The 23,792-nt window shown below is 42.6% G+C and overlaps 2 protein-coding genes across 4 annotated transcripts in view; one reads left to right on the forward strand and one right to left on the reverse strand.

The window, feature by feature from the left end:
* The window catches only part of GPR39 (G protein-coupled receptor 39), a 202,091-nt gene extending 187,803 nt beyond the window's left edge, over positions 1 to 14,288 (forward strand). Inside the window, exon 2 of the mRNA XM_045479580.1 lies at positions 12,838 to 14,288. Within this exon, the coding sequence (XP_045335536.1) occupies positions 12,838 to 13,343 (506 nt within the window). The 3' untranslated portion in view covers positions 13,344 to 14,288. The remainder of the gene's footprint in view (positions 1 to 12,837) is intronic.
* The window catches only part of LYPD1 (LY6/PLAUR domain containing 1), a 38,534-nt gene continuing 28,322 nt past the window's right edge, over positions 13,581 to 23,792 (reverse strand). For all 3 annotated transcript variants that reach the window (XM_045479583.1, XM_045479582.1, XM_045479584.1), the window contains exon 3: positions 13,581 to 14,005. In XM_045479583.1, coding sequence (XP_045335539.1) covers positions 13,770 to 14,005 — 236 coding nt within the window. In that variant the 3' untranslated portion in view covers positions 13,581 to 13,769. The remainder of the gene's footprint in view (positions 14,006 to 23,792) is intronic.

The following is a 23,792-nucleotide window of genomic DNA, read 5'->3' on the forward strand; positions in this document are numbered from 1 at the left end:
CACAGGTGGAAAGGGCCTCAGATAATCTAAGATACATGCGTATTTTACAGGAAAGGAAACTGCTTTGTCATCTCTGAGGTTTTGGGGGGGTCTAAAAGCCCAAGTTTCTGAAATTTGACTGCGTAGCTCAGTTAATGCGGGTCCTTGTACACAATGGTTGGATTCAGATCTTCAGTCTGTCCTGGGAAAGGTCCTGCACTTGCCTCCCTCTCCTGGGCTAAGCTGTGGGAATGGGTGTGGGACTGCATCTCTGGAAGAGAGGGTTACAGACATGGACATACAATGCTGGAGTAATGTACTTAAATTTGTGAGTATCTTTGGTTGGAAGATGCCAGGTTTTAAGCTTCCGGTCTTTTACTCATTTTCTTTGTAACCAGTATCAAACCGATCGTCATGTATGTCACCATTTTTATCAGTTAAAAATAGGGATGGCAGCCCCCACCCATCTACCTCACTACATGGTTAGGAGCAGCAAGCCCTGGCAGGTCTTCCCTCAGGTATTGTGCACGCCTATGTGCCACGTGCTGTTCCAGTCACTGCAGACCTAGAATAGGACAGAGCCACCAGCTCTAACCCCATGGAGCTCACATGGCTGACAAGACACGAAAGGCACATGTTCCAAGTTAAATACATCAGAATGTAGAGTGTGATCAAGAAGTATGGGGCAATGGGGGCTTAAAACATGGGTCTAAACCGGAAGTCTCAGCTTGTTGGAAGAAGCAGTCTTTTAGCAGTGACTAAAAAATGAATGTGAATTAGCAAAATGAGGGGAAGGGAGGCTGGCTGGGTAAGGGCTCTGAGTCAGAAGGGGTTGTCTGGCTCTAGGAAATGAGAAAGTGTCAGGTGTTGGAAGGAGACCGAGCAAGCAGAGAGGGTTGTGTAAGGAGAGCCTGAAGGAATAAGCCAGGTAAGATCCTATAGGACTTGTTAAAGACTTGGGACTTTATTCTAAGGTCAATAATATGCCATTGGGAAGTTTTCAGCAGGGGCGTGATGTGAACTTTTTAATTTAACAAGATGATCCTGGCTCGTGTGGAGAGTGGTTTGGTCAGGAGTGATTTTGAACAAGACCAGTCAGGTAGCTGGTCCAGGCATGAGAAAATGGAAGCCCGCATTAGGAATGGGATGGTGAGAAGGGAATAGATGATGGAGGTATAACTGATAGGCTTGGGGACTGAGTATGGGAATGAGGAGGAGGAAATACAATAGGGAGACTTTCAGGTTTCCAGCTAGAAAAACTCAGTGAGTGGTGGAAGAGTTTATTAAGGTTGGGAGTAGCGGAGGGAGGGCAGGTTGGATGAACATGTCTCATTATAGGTGCAGATGAGCTATCCAAGCCTTGATGTTGAGTAGGCTGTGGATGTCTACCAAGGCTGGCAACATTGACTTGGGATCGCATTATCCATAGAGATGGTATTTCAGGGTAGAGGCTTAGAGGAAGTGCCCACCTTCTAGATGGTAGAGATCTGGGGACGGTATCTAGAGGTGCTCTGCCATTTGGTGGTCAGGTGGAAGAGACAAATGAGATAACAGATAAGGACTAGCTTTAAACATGAAAGCAGGATGTTACTGTTGGGCTGGATTGGATTTAGTGTGTATAATAATGTGCATCTTAGACAGTTACTGCTACACTCGGATAGGAGAGCTCACGCTTCGTTTTCCCAAGTCTACAGGGCTATTTCCTCAAAGTTTTTTTTGCCCCTATGAAAAGAAAAAAACTACCAGGAGGGATTTATTCTTATCCTGTCATGCAACAGTAATTTCATTTTCAAATCATTAACAGGAAGGCATCCTTATCTGATCATTCTTGATACAAAACTCTATCTTAGAAGCCTGATACCATCTCCTCAACTTCCCCGAGAGCTTTACTGATTTTCAGTTGAGAACCCTCAGCTCTAAATAAGCCACAGTATAAGCCCGGCTCCTTCCTGAACCTCTTTTGGTATCTCTCCCATCAGCTGATTCCTTTTTTTTTTTTTTTTTTTTTGCCTCCTGTCCTGGCATTTTGCTATAGATTGTTTCCAGAATTTCTTTACTAACTTACAAGATATGAGCAGATAATGGGGAGCTGAACTTATTTTCTAATTTACTTTGAAACAGAATTTTAGATTGTATTTATGAGGAGGGGAAGAGGCAGCCTGTGATGGGTGAGAGTAGTCTTTAACTCTGAATTTAAATGAGTCTTCATAGGAAAGTATCCTTCTCGAGAACTCTTGCTGTGGATAGGAGTGGGGGTGGGGTAGAGGTGCTTGCTTTCCATAACATAAATCCAGTCCAAAGCAGACCTTCTCTAGTCTAGCCTGCCACACTCCTATTCAAAGCTAGTTTGTTTCTTTGAAATCCACCAAGCTTTTCTCTTCATAATCGGAAAATGCTAAATGTAAAAAAGGCCCTTTCAAACTGATAGCATGCCTTATCAGAGAGATGTGTTGGGAAGGCGTGTTTATTTTTACTTATTTATTTTTAACCTTGTGGCCATTTGAATTGAAATACCTTAATTTGAGTTTGGGACTCGGAAAGCATTTGATCTCTGATCCCCCTGAGGGGTCCTGCAGCTGAGGGCAGCCTGCTGGGGCCGGGTGATGAAGAACACCAACTCTGGACCAGGCTGCCTGGGTCTAACTTCTGGCCTGTCCTGGCCAGCTGTGTGAGTCTGGGCAAGAAATTTAACCTATCCACACCATCACTTACCTTATCTGTATAATAGCAACAAAAGTCAAGTAGTGGCCATCCAGTGGGCTTAGTGTAAGGTTTAACTGAGCAAGTTTAAGTCAAGTGCTCAGAAGAGTGTCTGAAATATATATGCACTGTATTAATTTTAGCTGGTATTGCCTTCACCCTGGGGCAGCTGATGGGATTATGTAATGATTAGTAGGAGCTGTGGTTCATGCAGTGCTGCTGTGCTAAGTCCTTCACGTGTATGCATGTCCTTGAGCTTTTCTTACACTAACTCCATGAAGTAGATACTGTTATTTTACCCATTTCACAGAGATGTAAGTCTATGATCACACGGCTGGTAAATAGCAAGGCTGAAATTTAAACCCAGGTCAGTCTGACTCCAAATCCCAGCCCTCACTCCCGCCACTGTACTAGAGCTTAGTCTGAGGTGACAGGGCCATGGGGCATTGGGTGTGGGTGGGGATGTGTGCTGGAGGGTGGAGTAGAGGATGGAGGAAAGAAGCAAAGATTCTTAGCTGAAGTGACCAGATGAACAGGCAGTCATGTAGCCTCCCTGCCACTTGTCATTCCTCCTGGAGAGGAATTGGGCAGAGACAGGGACTTGGGGAAGGGCTCAGGGCTCCTGTCTTCCTGGGATTTGAAATTTGTCCTCTCTTTAAACTTGCCTTCTGTTAGTTGTTTGCTTTATTATGGCCTCTACTCATTGACTCTCTTCTTGAAACCACAAATACCCATATGTAGGTATTGAGGAAGGGATAAGTGGTTCAGAGTTACAGAGCACAGTGACAGAAGCTTTAAACCTAAGTACTGGAAAGAACTTTGACCAGGAAATGAGGAGACGTAAGTCCTGGTTATCTCTCTGCTACTGATGAGCAGGACAACCCTGCTAAAGTCATGGAATCATTCTGGGCTCTATCTGTAAGTTAAGGATCAGAAGGTGTCTGAGATCTGGTGGATCTAGGCAACCTTCCCCTGGATCTCTGATCTCTGGGAGCTATCTGGAAGTGATGGCAGTAGAGGAGGTGATGGAGCCAGTGATGATGGTGGAAGTGGTGGCAGAGAGGGTGATGGGGTGGAGGTGGAGATGATGACTGTAGAGGAGATGATGGAGATAGTGGTGGCAGAGGTGAGGATGGTTGGTAGAGGTGGAGATGATGATGGAGGTGCTCATGGTCATAACTACAAAAAGCCCTTGTCTGGCAGCAAGCACTGCATTTAGCACTTTATTGCCACATTTCATCATCCCAGCAGTTGTTCTTAGATCCATTTTGTAGATAAGAAGCCTGAGCTTTAGAGAGGAAAGATGGGCATTCCTTGGTGGGTGGAGTTGCCCAGGTTGGATGGAAGCAAAGGCAGAGGTGCCAGGAAATACACTATTGGAACATTAGTTCCTGCATAGAGCAGGAGGGGAGGTAGTTTGACCTTCCTTGTGTTCTCTCCCCAGATCCTCTGCCTCTGTGACCAAGTTGTGTCCCAGTGGAAATTGAGGGTTATAACTGCAGGACTGCATTCCCCTGGGGCCACACAGCATGTAACATAGAAAGTCTCACCACATTGACCAAATGCTCTTCGAGGTGCTCTCTCTTCATCTCCAAGTTATCACTTTGACTGCACACCTCAACCCTTAGGCTTTGAGTCTTGGCCTGCAGCTTCTCTGACAAAGACTTGTAGCGTCTTCATGGGGGCCATGATTTATCACATTATTTTGGGACAAATGAATGTCCTCTAGCTCCTCTCTTGGTAAATGTGGCTTTTCTATAACCTGTTTAACGGGCTGACCCTCAGGCCATCTTGGAAAGAGACTGGGCAAGAAACACATTTTTAGTGTAGATCATCCAGGGATTGGCTAGTTAGCACAGTGGGGTGGGACACTAAAACTGTTGACCCCTGAAGGCCTTGGTCAGACTCAAAATTCTTCAACCCCTCTTTCTTGGGCTTGGAGGTTCTTGTCTTGCTTAAATGAGAAAGTGATCCCTTCATGCAATTCCTACTGTCTACTTCTCTTCACCTGGGGATGGGGGATTGGAAGCATGAAGGCACCAGGCTCTGTGTTAGGAGGATTAGTACTGACCCCTCTGGTCAGGGAAGGTAGCTTCAGATTGATTGTACATCAGAATACACTCCAACACCTGGAACCTCCAACACTCTGCCTGCCCCCCACAAATGTTGATGGAACAATCAGTATGTAGAAGCTTTCTGTTGTGTGCTGAGGATACAACAGTGAAGATGGGGCATCCTGCCCCCATGGAGTCGATGGTCTCGTTTATGCTGTATTGTTATGATGACAGGGACAGGAGTAAAAGATGATGGTGAACCTGTAGTAGAAACTTGACAGAGCCTTGTGGAGACAGGAAGGCTTCCTGGAGGCAGTGACACTAAGCACAAACTTGTAGAATAAGAGCTGGGCAAAGCATAGGCAGTGGGGGAAAAGAGGGGGAGGGAGGAAGGGACACAGGAGAACAAAGAGCAGAGGGTGGGGAAGATGTGGTCTGGGCCCAGGCATGTGCAGAGTCTTGGAGTCTAGGAAAGACACACTAAGGGGCTGCTTGCCTCACCTGGGCTTGGCCTGCCTCAGTCATATGCACTCAACACCAGTTCTCCCAGGGTCTCCGTCTGTTGTGCTGTACCGAGGGGGCATGAGCAGGGAACGAGAGATGCCGGGGGAGATCTGCAGGCACTTTGGCTGGTCTCCACACTCCCAGAATGCCCGTGTTGCCTCTGCTGAACTCTTGGCTGAGTGCGGCTTTACCCAAGGGCTGTGTGGTTTTTGTGGGTTCTGAGGGGAGGTCGTGGCCAGTGCAGACACCATCAGACTGAGAGGCCCTGTTTTGGACTCCGAGGCTGTGTGAATTTAGGCTCCTCATCCACTTTGCTGGGGATTCTGCTGGTTCACCAGTACACTCAGCTCTTAAGTTTCTTGAGTGCTAGCATTCTGAGGCTTTCTCTACCATTTGCAGGAAACTAAATTTCATTAAAAATGGCAGGCTTTCAGCCATAAAAATTGATGAGTGTTTATAAGTGACATGGCCCAGGTATCTGAGTGGGAATGAGTTCATCCATTGAAGGGCGGCCTGGCCATCCCACAGGCTTAGAGGGCATCATGGCCCTGGTTCCCACCACCCACTCCTGTGCTGTGTGTTACGAGGCAAGAAGCATTTGCCTTCATCTGTCTTGCTGAGGAACAGCTTTTGGCATTTGTAGCTACACCACCCATGGGGACTTAACCATCAGTAGATTCAGAATAGATTCTTTACATAGAAAGCCACACAGCTGCATACAATTGAGATCCACATAGAAAAATATTTATTCAGTGGATTCCAGTTGATCATTTAGCATGCATTCATAAATGAATAGAGGCACTAAGCCACAACGCTGACCCTAAATGCTGTTTACTTTGAGTGCATGTGGCTGTCCTACAGCTCTCAGACAGCAGGGCTTGTTTTAGAAATATCTATTTGCGATTGTAGCGATTTATATAGGTTTTTCCTTGTCCTGAAGCTTGTAGAGCAGAATGAGATGGATGTAATGCTTAGCAAATTGAAGGCCATTTTGGAATCTGGGTCTCTGGCCTCCACATGGTGGCTGGAGCCACAATGGGGACAGAGTCCTTTCATAGGCTCCATCAAGTAGCTGGGGCAAAGACAGGACATCAAACCATCTGTCTTCATGGACAGAAGCGGCCATTTGTGGCCTTTACATCATTTTAAAGTTGTGGCCTGTGCCCTTCTCTGAAAACAAATTCTAACAGCTTTTTAGTCCTCTTCTAAACAAAATTTTTCAATAGGAAAGGGTGCAAGAGGCAGATGGGTTTAAACAATAATCACTAAGCTGACTAGTCACTGGAAAATTGACTGCCAGTATCCAGGCAAGCCCTGGCAGGGTCAGAGGGCATGGGACGTGGAGTGGGCTCCCAGTGGGGGTGTGTCCAGTGCTTGGCCAACACCCAGGTCCCTCACATCCCATCAGCATTGCTTCCAAAGCCTCTCAGATTTCCTTTGGCAAGCCCTAGCAGTGCATGGTGACCACCCGTCCAGGAAGCCACCTGTTAGCTGTTAGGAACTTGCCTGCTCCTGATGGAATCACCTTCTCAAAGCCATCCTAGAAAGTAATGGAGAAGGAGAGAAGGTGTGGGTGGGCAGTGTGGGTGGACAAGGGCTGTATATGGCCTGGTTTATGGTGACCTTAGGAAAAGATGGAGGGTAGAAAGAAGAAAAAGAAGAAAGGTAGGACCAAGGCAAGGGCAGTGCTCAGGAATGAGGGAAGGTTATTATGAGTTCAGTCTGCACTCAGGAAAATGGGATGCTTCAAAAGGTGGCCAATGTGATAGTGATAGAACCACAAAGGCCTGAGAACCCAGGCTCCACCTCAATTTGGGGTTGTCTTAGATAAGTTCTCAAATTGGAGTAAACATCAGAATCAACAGGTGGGCTTGTTAATTCCAGATTGCTAGGCTCCACTCTGAGTCTCTCATTTAGTAGATCTGGGTTGGGGCCTAAAATGTGTATTTCTAACAAGTTCCAAAGAGGTGCTAAGGCTGCTGTTCCAGGAACCCTGCTTTGAGAGCCACTGTCTCAGAGATTAGAGACTAAACCAAGGTTGGTGCTGATTGGGGCTCCTTGGGTGGGACAAAGTCAGATCAATGTCTCAAACTGGCTAGCAGAAGCAGATTGGCAAACACAAAGATATAAATTGAGTAAGTGCTAAAACCTTTTATTGGATGTATTTGTCTTTCCCTAGCTCTTCATTCAACTAACCATATGCTTACTTTCCACTGACAATTGCTATTTAAATGTCTCTTCACAGGCAGCTGTTCCTCATCCTACTATATGCTAGTTGATTTATTGTTCACAAAACCTGATGGAGTGTTCTCTAATGGGCCTCATTTCCCACAGTCTCTACCCACCCTTCATGTTGTTCTGGCTCTGGAAGCTGGCAGAGTCAGCTGCTATTACAGTCTTCCATCCCTTGCTCATGCTGTGTCTTTGCCTGGGTGCCCCTTTGCAGGCTACCTCTGACTCTCCTTTAATTTCCTGAGCATTCACCCCCCATGGGAGGGTCAACCAGCTCTTTGCTTCCATAAAACTGTACCCAGATAGCTCTCATGACCCTTGGCAAGCAGTCACCTGGCTGTGGCTGCCTCTTCCTCCCCAGCCTTTAATCACTAGTGCTTAAGAAAGGGTCTGTAATAGGCCCCAGCTAATCAGGAGATGGTTGCTGAGTGAGTCAAGTCCAGAGAACTTAAATTAGAGGTGGGGGGGGGGCAGGGGAGATCACTAACTCCTGCTCACTGTGGTCACAGTTAGAGAGAAGTGGACTACTGGGGCAAGAAGAGATGGAGAAGCTATGCTAAACACAGAAAACCTAAATAATTCTCTACAACCCCCTCTGTATCCCAAGGCTTCAATAATTCAGTAAAATGGGACCCTAACACCAAGTGGAAAAGCAAATCTTTGTGACTCAAATCATACAAACTAACTTGGCTGGATAAAGATGGAATTTCCTGAGCTTTTTTGCTTAGTACAGGCGAAGTATTCTTTTCTAGCAGGTACTCACGTAAGATGGACAGTCTGATGGATACATGGAGTCCTTATCAGCTTGATCACAAGGTCGTAACCTGGAGTCATACCTTGTTTTCCAAACATGCTTCAGCTCCCTTTGGGGGAAGCTACATTTCACCTTCCTTTAAAAGGGGGGAAATGTGTGCTCCAGGGCTTTGTTGTGTGCAAGTTTTTTGAAGAACCTGGTCCTAAAACTGAGTCCAGACAGTGTACAGAGCAGGTGTTGTGCTGAGTTTAGCTAGGATCTGAGGTTGGCCTGCCTTGCATTGCATTCCAGATGGGGGATGGCCAGCATTTGGGCCTAAAACTGGAGTGAAGAAAACTACATTTAGGTAAAATGATGGGGGTGCCCTGTGGCTCAGCTGGTTGAGTGTGTAATTCTTGATTTGGGCTCAGGTCATGATCTCACGGTTTGTGGGAGTGAGGCCTGCACTGGGCTCTGTGCTGACAGCGTGGAGCCTGCTTGGGAATCTCTCTCTCTCTCCCTCTCTCCAAAATAGTTAAATAAACATAAAGAAAATAGAATGATAGGCTTGTCAAGCAAAAGTCAAATCCCATGTTCTGAGCCATAAGACAAGAGGTAGAGAGAGTCGTGCCACTCTGCCTTTGGATATCTTGGGTGAATCAGCCTCAATTCCATCATTTGTAAGACAGAGGGGTTCTGGGCCTAGTTTCCATGGGAGACCTGCTCTCCCATTCTCCGATGACTCTAAGGTGAACTCAGGATCACAGGAACAGCTTCCTGCACTGGAAAGGTTTCGAAGGGAGAAAACAGAGCCCAGAGTCAGATGTTAAGAATGTTGCCACATCCCAGGTGGCATAGCTTCACGTTTTCCACAGATGAAACCATGCAGGCTGACTCAAATGCTAGTATGACATGTTGTTGGCCATCTCTATTACTTCTGTTTTTTAAACAACATTACTTTGCCGAGAATAAATCTGTGTCATCGTCTAATGGCACCTGTCATTTTAGCGTAGTGATCACAGAGGACAAATGGAAGTACTTTATGTGGAAAAACAGATAAGCTATGAAGGTATTTCTTACCCAGAAGGCAAGGCTGTCTTCAATATAATACAGATCTATCAATAATATAGTTAAAACAGTTTGCCGACTTAACATGACTGGGTTCAGTTCACTGATCTTCATTCAAGTTCATAGTAAAGTTGTTTTTAACTGTGGGCTGCACATACCATACAGACCAAAGCATTATAGATTTTTCCAAATGTAAGTCCAAATCGAATGCAGCCAAACATAAATTTAGTCAAATCTTCAATATACTCTATTAAGGCATGCATGTAAGATTTTAAAGCTTTGTCTCAGAGTAGCTGGGACTAGAGCTGAACTAGTTGCACACAGCCTAATAAAAAATTATCTGGGACACGACAGTCTCAATGTCATCTCAATGCACCTTTTTTTTTCAAATGTAAAAGTGAGCCATTACCTTATAAAATGACAAATTTTATAAGCTTCCAACCAGAGGCTAACTTCTATTACATGGCTCATGGAGGCACATGTCACAAGTACTTGTGGTGGGTGCCTGTATGCCTAATCCTCTATTTTCCTAGAACAAAATTATCTTTCAAAGCAAAGAGGAAAGACACCAGCCCCTTTTCCCACCTCTAGTTGTGGTGGGAGGGTTAAGAAACATATTAAAATAGATATACCCTGGTTTTCTACTTTCTGAATCTGACTACTCAAAATTTTAAGTTGTAAGCCACCACAGTAGCTTACATTGTATTTCTAGTGGTCAGTGCTGTTTTACATCCATTTTACAGGGTGGAATAATGGCTCATATTTACTTGCCTGCATTTTCTGTATTTTTCAAATGGAAAAAAGGAGAAACAATACTGTGTCGTTCAAAAAAAACCACAGATGTATAATGGCTTTTGGAGCCTAGCAAGCCTGTGTCCTAGCTATAGGATGTGGGCAACTAACCTGAGACACAACTTCTTCCCCTGTACAATGAAGATAATGACAGCTTTGATCTCACCAGGTTATTATCAGAAGTGAGAAACACATAGGAAGTGAACACAGTGTGCTTAGCACAGAACCTGGCAGAGGGAACACTCAATACATTCCTGGTTATGTGTCAAGACCTTTCTGATGCTTAATTGTTAACCTCTGTGGATTTCTAACTCAATTTCTCCTCTCTTGTTCTCCAAGTTCATATTTGCTATCCTACCTTGCTACTCTACACCCAGAAAGCAGAGATTTCCCCTTTCCTCATCACTGGAGAATCTTGGGTCTGGTTCCCTATTTTCAGCAACTTGTGTAGAATAAGTTACCTCCCACTTATGGACGAGCTCATTTCGATCTCAGAGCAAAAATTTTATCCTGGCTAAAACGACAAATCAAGCCACAACTCTTCATCTGGTCTTCTGCCTTTCCTCACACCCAAGATATCTGGTCTTTTTACTGCACTCTGCTTCTTTAGACAGGAAGGTCAGTCAAGGACAACTGATGCCGGGTGTAGGGGGTGAAGGTAACCAGCATAAGGGTCACGCACATAGGAGAGGGACAAAGAAAGGACACAAAAATAACAACTTTGTAACTTGCCCCACAGCCCTGGCCCCTTTCCTCACTGCCTTTCTTCCCTGGGCTTGAAAAGTGATGCTGTGTTCAACCAGAGTAAGTACAAGTGGGTTCTTGTCCCCTTGCTAGATTCTTGCTGCCTGAAGTATGGCCTCCCACAGGGGATCATAAGACACACCTAAAATCCTGTGCTCTATTTCCATATTCTGGGAAATACGTCTTCAGATTAAGATGGTTGTACTCATCTGAAATGCAGTGGCAGAGAAAAGAACTTAAACCTTTGTGAAGACATATAGCTTCCCTAGGTAGGGGAAGCTTCCCAGCTGCTTCAGTTAATGAGATGAACCTTTCAGTCAGAACTGCTTCTGCTAAAAACAAGGAAAAGTAACTTATGAACCCACTTCGAAAAGTACACGTCTGGAAGCATCCTTGCTTCTCAAAGCAGTGGGAGGAAAAAAGCCCCCGCTTTCTTGTGCAAGTATTTAAACACAGAAAAATAGTGATTTTTGTTCCCTTCCAGCAGCTATAACTAGCTGATTCAGAATATACTCTTGACTTAAGGTGATTTTTTTTTTTTTTTTTTTTTTGCTTTTTCATCAGATCAATATGTTACTTTGCTCATTGTATTTTTAGACTTATGTTCTCAGGGAAGCAAACACAAAGGAAAGAGATAAGCAAGTAAGTTTGTGTTTCCAGCTTGGGCTGAGGGTTGACAAGAGAAACGCTTAGAAATGATCAGGGGAGCAGAGTTTCCAGAACCTTCTTTGCTGACAGCTGGGATTTCTGGAGGATTTGTTCAGGGAACAGGGTTATTTCCGGGGCAGAGAACATACCTAGGGCTGCTCAGCTATCAGGTAGGGCATGCTCAGGTGTGTGTGTGGGAGGGGGAACCCTGGTTGCATAGACATGGCTGGTTTTCCTGGAGCATTTATCAATGAAATATTTACTATGGATCAGAGGCAGAAAGGGATTATTGCCAACCATCGCTTCCTTGTGGTTTCCTAGAAAATACAAAAGTTCAAAAGGTGAATGAATTTTCCTTATAGTAATCAAATTTAGGAAATGGAGGAAGTATTTCTGACAATCCAAAATACAGCTTTAAGATCCCAGCTCTCCACACAGGAACTTACTTTCTGGTGTGTTGGCTTCAGAGCAAAGAGCAAATGTTGTGCAGATTCCTGATCTTCCTTTTCTTGGATGTTTTGTTTGTCACTGTAGATAAATGCTCCTTTGCTCTGTCAGAGGTCATAGAAATAGAGATGGTGTAAGTTGGAAAGCAAACTTGTGGACATGCAAACATGTCCATTCAGTCAACTTTTGATCATTTACCATAGTTCAGTGCCACAGGCAATGAGCACACTACTGGCTAAACTTTAAGGGGGTTTTAGATCTGTTGTGTGTGGGTAATTGTCTTTTTCTCCCATGAGGGTGAATAGACGATATAACTAAAAATTTCTAAAAACAGAGTGCTGTTGCAGATAGGAGCATGAGAATTACAGGTGTGCACAATGCACGGAGTAGACATGTTCAAAAACCATTCTCAGTGACAGGCTATTCCCGGTTTTGTGTCCCTTGAAATTGAATGCAAAATCAGTGTCACTAAATATGCTTCTTTGTTACAAGGGACACCGTTTCCATTTGTCTTGAAAATATCACTGGGTTGTCTTTATGTAGACATTCTTTGAAATACAAATATTGTTTCACCTGATACAACATAGGGTATACGTCTATTTCCTTAAAACAAAATGACAGATTTTACTGGACTATATAAAATGCTTTCTGGATACACAACAATGAAAACATTTTTTTTTTTAAATGAACAGCCATCAAAAGGTATGCATAAATAGTCGAAAGCATTTAATGGTCTTTAACACAGTCAACTCCCCCAGCCTTGAAACACACTGTTCGATTCTTTTTTGCTAGTGGCAAAAGAAGCAGTCGAGCACAACACTGAAAAATTGGTAGCATTTCCTGGCCAGTAAGCACAGAGCTGGGGAGCTAAATATTTTGTGGCTTTGATTGTTGTTCTCATGCTGTTTGTGTCGGTCTCTCCTTTTGCCTGCTCAGGGCTGATTGTTGTGACCTTGGCTGTCTGCTGGATGCCTAACCAGGTGCGGAGGATTATGGCCGCAGCCAAACCCAAGCACGACTGGACGAAGTCCTACTTCCGGGCGTACATGATCCTCCTCCCCTTCTCCGACACCTTCTTCTACCTGAGCTCGGTCATCAACCCGCTCCTGTACAACGTGTCTTCGCAGCAGTTCCGCAGGGTGTTCGGGCAGGTGCTCCGCTGCCGCCTGACGCTGCCGCACGCCAACCACAGCAAACACCTGCGTGCCCGCGTCACCTCTGCTGCGGACAGCGCTCGCTCGGCGCGCCGCCCCCTCATCTTCACCGCTTCCCGGTGCAGTTCCTCTGCAAGAACTAACAAGGTTTACTTGAGCACTTTCCAGAACGGGGGCGAGCCAGACTCCAAGCCCCAGCAATTGAGTCTTGAGGCAGCAGAACCCAACGTGCAGATGAAACCACCCAACTCCGCCGCAGGGAATGGTTTTCAGGAACATGAAGTGTGAATGTCAACTATGGAAGCCTTGAGGACTAACCGGCGCCCCCAATGAAAGCAACATGATCCTGACACACGCAGTGACAAAATAAACCATGCCCCTATAAGGGACAGGAGTGGAAGCGAGGGGCCTTGGAAAAAATGGATGCCTCCCTAAGTGTCTTCTAGGGACTGATTCTGCCAGCCCGACCTTGCCTCTGGTAATAGGGGACAGACTTGGACTCCCCTCTTCCCTTCAAGTACACACTGAAAAGTCAGACTGAATTTATTCAGAGCTTACAAAAACTGTTTCACACCGAGCTCTTTGATTTGCAAAGGAACTGAAAGAGAATACGCTCCCTCCCAACCCACAAAAAAAGGACACCCAGGAGAAGCTTGGGGAGCAGGGGGAGCAAGGGCCTGAAGGACAATGCAGGAGGGATGAGCATCTCCAACTTCAGCAGTGAGCCAAGAGGAGGGCGAGTTTCAGGAACAGGATGGTGGTGGGGAGCCCCGGCCGCAGGGCCAAGGCAGAACTGCTCCGTTTCTTGGGCCGGGGCCCATTGCAAAGTGGGGTGTTGCAGCAGCTGATGCACACTGAGTTCAGTTTCCCAGGGGAGCAGAAGGATTGGTACCCAGCGGAGGCGATGAGGCAGGCTGCTGAGGAGGCACACGACTTGCGGTACATGATCCCTGCAACACAACCCAAGAAGTGGGGTTAACTGGAGTTGGCCAAGGTTCAGCTCCTCCTCATTCCTCCCACAGCACAGCTACTTGGTGGGACCAGCAAGGTACTTTCGGTTGTTTCACGGAGCACACCAACACCCCCCCCCCCCCCGCCAAAATATAAGTGACGATGGCTTCTTCACCATACAGCTCCAGTAACTTTTGACAAATTGTTCCAAAAGCTATTAGATATTGATATCAGCAAAGAGCTATTAAAATCAAAGTTCACTTAAAAAAAATTCACACACAACTTATATTTGCCTTTTGTTGTTGTTGTAACTATCTCATGCCATGGAGAATGAGATGTTTATTATAAGTGATACAGAGAAGGCTGTCACCTATGTGTTAAATCCTAGAGTTCCCTGAACTAATTCCCATGAGATCCCTACTGAAGGGGCCCTTATTTTTCTGAGGTTTCAAGGTCCACTAGAGTGACGGGGTGGCCTGATGTTGACAGTTTACCAGGAAGATACTGGTTACAGGAAATAAGCTTTGCCCTCAGAATATATGGCCACCTGCCTAGTTAGCATCCACAGCCACCATTTAGTAAGGTACTGTGTAGGCACATAAAGGAGCACATAGGACACATGGGAATCACAGCACAGTCACCAGTTAGGTTATCTTGACTAATCATTCAAGTTATTAAAGCTGGAATCTTAATTCAAATAATACTAATTTCATTTAAAGGCTTTCCTGTATTCCAGACACTCTACAGAGGGCTATGGTGTCCTAGTTGATTTATCACTACAGCAAGCCTACAAGGGAGATCCCCATTTCACAGATGGGAAGCATAAGGGCAAGAGAAGTTTACAAATTTGCCCGAGGTCCCACTACTAGAAAATGGAGAAGTTGGGATTTGAACCTAGAATTCTGGCTCCATTCCATCCATATCCTTACTAGTAGCCAACCAAGAAACCACAAAAAATGTTTTTTTTTTGGGGGGGGGGAGATAAATAATATGTCTTACAAAACTGGACTTGGAAGTGAATGGCTTTAGCTTCTGAACTTCCCCGCACACCTGAGGGCTCCAGCATATTCGACCAATAGCCAGGGTCCTTATTCTCTGACTCCCTGCAAGGATGTGTGTTTGCAGGCAAGGCTTTGGTTTGTGCCTCCTTCATCTGCCTTATGAATTGTTGCTTTGGGTTATGGAGAAATGGCAAAAAACTGAGCTACTTCAAACTTCCAAGTGGGAGGTTAAAGAAATACTTTGGAACATACAATTTTAAGTCATTTTTGTTCTAGAACTGTACATTTGAAAGGATGGATTTTCTAACACTGATAGAAAATCCTGGACAGTAGCTGCTCTGGTAAGATTTATCAGGTAAGATAAAGTCCACACAGAGGGTGTGTGTGTGTGTGTGAGAGAGAGAGAGAGGTGCTGTATGATTTCCAAGAAACCTGCTATGGGGCTTTGCCCATTTATGGATTTCCCTAAGTTTCTACATTTTCTATCCATTGCCCATTTTAGGAAATTTTACTGTCATTTGCTTGTTCAACTTCAATAAACTTTCTTCCTTTAAGTGAATTGTAAAAGTTAAAAAGAAATAATATATTTTTCACTGTAAACAACAACAAAAGCCCAGGGAGATCAGGTGAAAATGCCCCCTGACCAGATAGTTCCTCCTCAAAGGTAACCACTCTTGCCAGTTTGGAAGGCCTCCTTCTGGGCCTGTTTCTATACATATATATATATATACATACCCATGGAAAAATAAAGCGTGTATCTGCATACACACACAAATTTGTTACTGGTGTCACATCCTAGATGCTGATTTACAGTTTGCATTTTTACTTAGTGACATGGCTGGGTATTTAATTTTAAGCCTAACTCTATAGGGCTCAGGAATGATGATGAGGAAGGTTAATTAGGTAATGAATGCACAAAGACAGCCCTGATTTTTGTGACTGCCTCCCAGGGGATACCTCAAGATCACCTGTTCTGTTGGCCAGGAGAGCTTATGCTTGTGGTCCTACAGGACTAATATGTATACACAGATATTTCTATTTCTTAAAGGTGGTGGATAAAGGTCTGGCTTCCAATCAGCCTGAATCTAGGTGCTGAGATCTTCCCTTTGAGGACACTGAGTGGACTTGGCACATCCTCAGCTGCTGGGAACTATTAAAGTAAACATAGGCTGCTTGTAGAAACACGAAGAAGAGTCCATCAAAATGAAGAATATGCTCCAAATAAAAGACCAAGATAAAACTTCAGAAAGAGCCTTACAGAAACAGAGATAAGTAATTTACCTGAGAGAGTTCAAAGTAATGTTCCTCAAGAGGCTCACCAAACTGGGTGAAGAAGGGATGAACACAGAGCTTCAACAAAGAGAAAAATCTCAGTTTCAAAGAGAAGTCACAGAACTGAAGAACACAATAACTGAACTGAAAATAACACCAGAGGGTTTCAACAGCAGACTAGCAGAAGCAGAAGAATGGATCAGTGAACCCAAAGACAGGGCAGAGGAACTCACCCCATTAGAGCAGCAAAAAGAAAAATAAAAGGTGGAGGTAGTTTAAGGGACCTAAGAGACCACATCAAGTGGCTAACATTCTCATTTATAGGAAACCCAGAAGGACAAGACAAGGACAGAAAACTTACTTGAAAAAATAATGGCTGAAAACTTCTCTAACCTGGGGAAGAAAGAGACATCCAAGAAGCCCAGAGAGTTGCAAATAAGGTGAACCCAAAGAGACACACTATAATTAAAATGTCAAAGTTAAACACAAGGAGAGACTTAGAAGCACCAAGAGAAAAACAACTTCTTATGTACAAGGGAACCTCCAACTACACTATCAACAGACTTTTCAGCAGAAACTTTCCAGGCCTGAAGCGAGAAGCATGATATATTTAAAGTGCTAAAAGGAGAAAAACAAAAAAAACAAAAAAAACTTCCAAGAGTACATGGCAAAATGATCACTTGGAAGTGAAAGAGTGTCCAAGACAAGTAAAAGGTAAATGAGTTAATCACCACTCAACCAGCCTTACAAGAAATGTTAAAGGGACTTCTTTAGGCTAAATAGAAAGGGTGCTAATTTGTGACAACATATAAAAGATATAAATCTGATAAATATATAGGAAAGGTAGTGGATTAATTACCTATAAAGCTAGTATGAAGGTTAAAAGACAAAAGTAGTAAAAATACTAGTTAGTAGTTATTAGTAGTTGTTAGTAATTAGTAATTATTAGTAATTAAAGGATACATAAGCTAAAAAAAGATGTAAATGTGAAATGAAAAAAACAAAATGGAGGGGAGAAAGTAAAAATGTAGAGCTTTAGAACACTTTCAAGCTCATCAACTTACAGTAGACTGTTGCAGATATAAATTGTTATATGTAAGCCTTTCAGTAACAACCTAGCAAAAACTATAAGTAGATATACAAGAGATAAGAACTGTAAGCATACCACCAAAGAAAGTCATCAAATAACGAAAAGAGCCACAGAAGGAACGAAGAAACTGCCAAACTGCCAGAAAACAATTTTTAGATACAAATACTAAATTCTTCAGTCAAAAGATATAAGTGGCTTCATTAAACGACACCAACAAAATAAGACCCATCTATATACCGCCTATAACAACTAATTGCAGATCCGCATATACAAAATAAGCTTTAAAACAAAGACTGTAATAAGAGACAAAGAAGGGCATTACATCAAGGGGTCAATCCAGCAAAAGGACAGAACATTTGTAAAGAAGTATGCACCGACCATAGAAGCACCTAAATATGTAAAGCAAATATTAATAGACCTAAAGGAGAAATAGTACAATAATACTTGGGGACTTTAATATCCCATTTACATTAATCATCCAGACAGAAAATCAACAAGGAAACCTAGGCCTTAACATATACAGAACGTTCCATCTGGTTCAGTGTTACTTACATCCATCAGAAAGCAACAAGGGAGATGGAAAGGATGGCACTACTAGTAGGAGGTTCCTGAGCTCACCTCATTCCACAGCTATACCAAAGCAATAACTACATCTATATAACTAACTGAAAATTACCTGCAGGCTAGCAGAACAGATCTTCCACAACTCCTCACAGAGAAAAGGGCACATGGGATAAGGGTAGGAGGGATAGAGATGCAGTTGAAAAGCAAAACCCTGGAGCAAATAACCACAAATCAGAGAGACATCACAAGCACAGAGGAGTGAGGGGATCACAATGGGTAGCCCTAGCCCTGAGGATTTGCACTAGGAAGACAAGTCCCCACAACGTCTGGCTTTGAAAATCAGTAGGGCTAAATTCTGGGAGAACCAGATGGAAATAGGAAAGAAAGTCCCCACCCAGAAAGAGATGGCCAGATAAACTGGCCTGAGACACAGCACAGAAACAGTAGTTGAAAAGCACCTGGCGTGTATGTAAAGGAGATTTCTTGACTAATCTTAGAAAACTTGTGCTCTAGGGGCAGGGATCTTTAGGAGATTTCTCAGGAACAAATGTGCTGGTGGGCACCATTTTCCTGTCCTCCCCTAGCCTAGGCAACAATCACTTGCAACAAAACACCCTTAAAACAAACTTGTGGCTGCTAGAGGGGAAGTGGGTGGGAGATGAGTGAAGCAGATGGAAAGGATTAAGACTCACAAACTTCCAGTTATAAGTCACAGAAATAAAAGAAGTACAACACAGAGAATATCATCAGTAATATTGTAATAATGTGTGTGGGGGGAAGCAACAGAATATACATTCTTCTCAACTGCACATGGAACATTCTCCAAGATAGATCATATGTTTGGACACAAAAACAAGTCTTAAGAAATTTAAGATTGAAAACATATCAAGCATTTTTTTCAGACCACAGTGGTATGAAATTAGAGATCAATTAGAAGAAGCCAACTGGAAAATTCACAAATATGTGGAGATTAAACAAGTTACTGAACCATCAGTGGGTCAACAAAGAAATCAAGACAAATTAAAAAATACCTTTACACAAATGAAAATGGAAACACATCACACCAAAACTTCTGGAAAACAGCTAAAGCAATTCTAAGAGGGAAATTCACAGTGATAAATGCCTACTTCAAGAAATAAGGAAAATCTCAACCTTACCTTACACCTCAAGGAACTAAAAATAGAACTGAGTTCAAAGTTAGCAGAAGAAAGGAAATAATAAAGATTAAAGCAGAAATAAATGAAATAGAGAACAGAAAAACAATAGAATAGAATAAATAAACTAGGAGTTGGTTCTTTGAAAAGATAAAATTGGCATACCTTTAGCTAGATACACCCAGGAAAAAGAGGATTCAAGTAAATGAAATCAGAAATGAAAGAGGAGACATTATAACTGAAACCCCAAGGATCCTAAGAGACAACTATGAACAATTACAGACCAAATAAGAGTCAAAAATATACAATGGGGAAAAAACAATCTCTTTAATAAATGATGCTGGTGTAACTGGATCAGTATCTAACACCAAAGACAAACATTAACTCAAAAAGGATTAAAGGCTTGAACGTAAGACCCAAAACCATACAACTCCTAGAAGAAATCACGGGAGGTAAGCTCCCTGACACTGGTCTTCATAAGGATTTTTTTATATTTGACATCAAAAGCAAAGGCTACAAAACCAAAAATAAACAAATTGAAAAACTTCAGAACAACAAAGGAAACCATCAGCAAAATGAAAAGGCAACCTACTGAATGAAGAAAAAAATTTATAAATCATATCTGATAAGGGATTACTATCCAAAGTATATGAAGAACACATATAACTCAACAGTACAAAAAACATTCTAACTAAAAAATATGCAAAGGTTCTGAATGGACATTTTCCCAAAGACCTATAGGTAGCCAATAGGTACATAAAAAGATGTTCAAAATCACTGATCATCAGGGAAATGCAAATCAAAAGTATAATGAAATACCATCTCATACCTGTTAGGTTGGTTATTACTAATCATAAGTGTGAAAATTTTGGGAAAGGAAACTCTTGTGCGATGTTGGTGGGAATGTAAACATGTGCAGCCACTATACATATAGTATGGAATGTCCTCAAAAACATTAAAAAAAAGACATACCATATGATTAGGCAGTTCTACTTGTATTTATTTGAAGAGAACACAAATACTATTTTGAATAGATATATGCATCCCTATGTTAATTGAAAGATTATTTACAATAGTTAATAAATGAAAACAACTTAAATGTCCATCAACAAATGAGTAGATAAAATGTCACATATCTACAATGGAATATTATTCAGCCATAAAAAAGAACAAAGTCTTGCCATTTGTGACAACATGAATGGGCCTTCAGGATGTTATGCTAAGTGAAAAATGACAGAGAAAGGCAAATACCATATGATCTTACTTATATGTGGAATCTAAAAACAAAAGAAAACCAAAGTCATAGATACAGAGTACAAATTACTGGTGGCTAGAGATGGGATGTGGTAGGTGGGTGAGATGGGTGAAGGGAGTCAAAAAGTATAGACTTCTAGTTATAAAATAAGTCACAGGGATGTAATGTACAGCATGGTGACTAGTTAATAATACTGTATTGTCTGTTTGGTAGTTGCCAAGAGAATGTATCTTAAAGGTTCTCATCACAAGATGGGGCACCTGGGTGGCTGAGTTGGTTGAGCATCTGATTCTTAATTTAGGCTCAGGTCATGATCCCAGGGTCATGGAATCAAGCCCCGTACTGGACTCTGCACTGAGCATAGAACCTGCTTAAGATATTCATTCATTCATTCTCTCTCTCTCTCTCTCTCTCTCACCCTCCCTCTCTCCATCTCTCACCCTCCCCTCCCTCCACCTCTCTCCCCCACTCATGCTCTCTCCACCCCCGCCCCCCCTTAAAATGTTCTCATCACAAGACAAAAGCCTACAACTATATATGGTGATACATGTTAACTAGACTTAACTATTGTGATCATTTCGTGATATACAAATATTGAATCATTATGTTGTCCACCTGAAACTAATAATGTTAAATATAAATTATACCTTAATAAAAAATATATTTTTTCAAAACCCTGGAAAAATAATGCCTGAAGTTACAAAGAGATGTACCAACAGAACCACAATCTGTACTTTTGCTGATACCCTCACATCTTTAGTTAGAAGCCATTTATCTTTGTAAGGCAAGTGTGTGTGTGTGTGTGTGTGTGTGTGTGTGTGTGTGTGTGTAGTGGGGGGGGGGGTGCAGATATATGGCCAGGTGAAAGCCCTTAAGAAGGTAGTTCATGAATAGATACCACAAAAAAGACTCTAGGAAGGGAAAAGTTGTAAGCTCCACCCACCCACCCCCTCAAAGATGTATTTACCTCACAGAGAGAGGGAAAACAGAAAATGGGTCTGATGCAAGAAAGGCATGTTAATTGAATGGGTGGCCACTCCAAGCCAGGGCACCATGAGGAGTAAAGAGAGTCTGGAATGATCTGCCCATGATCCACGAGGTTCAGAGCAGCTGCCCTGTTCATAGACCACTGTGAGCCTCCCACAGTGGAGTCTAAGTCCTGGAGACTACAGCTAGAGATACTGTGGGTGAAATCAGAGGTGATTAAAAAGATTTCTAACCAGATGAAAGGAAATTTGGAGCTAACAGACATCAAAAGTAACTGATGGGCAAGCAGCTGACATGGGGGTATTAAGACCCTGGCTTTGGAGTTTTCAAGAACAAAGAAATGATGCTCTAATACTCAACTGTTGGCAGAGGTAGAGGAAGGAGTAGGAGGTGTTATACTAGTAGGAATGGGCAAGTTCAAGATTAAAAAGAACTTTGAGAAAATAGGCACTTTACTCATCTTTTTAAAATCAAAGCAGTAGAAATGTCCGGCTAAAACTGCCTTTGAGAACCTGGGGACGGAGCTGCGTGGTGAGGCTGGGACAGAAGTGGTGCTGGTTTATAATCTTCAAAGAAGAGAAAAACAAACCTCAGAGTCTCAGAGAAAGAGGAGGTTTCCAGTTCCATTCTAGGCTCTACAGCAGGGAGGATAGGATGGGGAAGAGGGCTGGGGACAAACAGGAAGTGGTCTTGGGGAATGCTGAGAATTTCCCTACAAGGAGTGTGTGACTAGACATCACACAAGCAGCTATGGAGCTTTAAGTAAATGTCCCTGAGTTTAGATGTGAGGAAGTCAGGGTGACGTGTGATGATGGAAGTGGTTAAGAAAACCACGGGAAAAATTCTGCAGAGGCAAGGGGTAGGCATAAGGAATAGTAATCAGGCTGAAAGGAAATAGGTAGGTTGCTAAGTGTGGAGGGTCAGACTACAGCCTAAAAGTATTTACCAGTGCCATCACTCACAGCTTATCAGGATAAATTCCAAGTGGCTCTAAGATGTAAATGTTGAAAAAAATCATAAAAGTACTAAAAACCACTTTGGGACCTGTGAGATTTGTCATTTAAGAGTAGTCAAGGCTATTCTATGATGCACACTCAGAAACCATTAAAGAAAAGATTAATGAATTAAATTGTGCAAAAATTTTAAAAATTCAGAGATAGAACAAGCAATCTTAAAATTGGTATGGAACCACAAAAGGCCCCTGAATAGCCAAAGCAACCTTGAAAAAGAAAAGAAAAGCTGGAGACATCACAATTCTAGACTTCCAAGTTGTAGTACAAAGCTATAGTGATCAAGCTATAAGTATGGTACTGGCACAAAAAATAGACAAATAGATCAATGGAACAGAATAGAAAACCCAGGAATGAATCCATAACCATATGATCTATTAATCTTTGACAAAGCGGGAAAGAATATTCAATGGGAAAGAGGCAATCTAACAAATGGTGCATGGAAAACTGGACAGCTACATGCAAAATAATGCAACTGGACCACTTTCTTACATGGTACACAAAAATAAATTCAAAATTGATTAAAGACCTAAATGTGAGGCCTGAAATCATAAAAATCCTAGAGGACAACACAGGCAGTAACTTCTCTGGCCATAGCAACTTCTTTCTAGACATGTCTCTAGAGCCAAGGGAAACAAAAGCAAAAATAAACTATTGGGGCTTCATCAAAATCAAAACCTTCTGCACAGAAAGGAAATAATCAACAAAACTAAAAAGCAACCTGCGACATGGGAGAAGATATTTGTAAATGACATATCTAATAAAGGGTTAGTATCCAAAATACATAATGAACTTAAAACACCCCAAGCCAAATAATCCAGTTAAGAAATGGGCAGAAGACATGAATACACATTTTTTCCAAAGAAGATATCCAGATGGCCAACAGACACATGAAAAGATGTTTAACATCACCCATCATCAGGGAAATGCAAATCAAAACTACAATGAGCTACCATCACCTCACACCTGTCAGAATAGCTAAAACTAACAACACAAAAAACAACAGGTGCTGATGAGGCTGCGGAGAAAGGAGAACCCTCTTGCATTGTTGGTGGGAAAGCAAACTGGTGTAGCCACTCTGGAAAACAGTATGGAGGTTCCTCAAAAGTTTAAAAATAGAACTACCCTATGATCCAGCAATTGCACTACTAGATATTTACCTTAAGTATAAAAAATAGTAGTTCAAATGGATACACGTACCCCTTTGTTTATAGCAGTATTACCTATAATAGCCAAATTATGGAAACAGTGCAAGTATCCATCAACTGATGAATGGATAAAGAAGTTGTGGTGTGTGTGTGTGTGTGTGTGTGTGTGTGTGTGTGTGATGGAATATTAGCCATAAAGCTAATAGCCATTAGCCATAATAGCCATTAGCCATTGTCACTTGCAATGATGTGTTTGGAGCTAAAGAGTATTATACTGAACCAAATAAGTCAGAGAAAGACAAATA

Source organism: Leopardus geoffroyi, chromosome C1 (assembly GCF_018350155.1).
Source record: "Leopardus geoffroyi isolate Oge1 chromosome C1, O.geoffroyi_Oge1_pat1.0, whole genome shotgun sequence".
NCBI lineage: Eukaryota > Metazoa > Chordata > Mammalia > Carnivora > Felidae > Leopardus > Leopardus geoffroyi.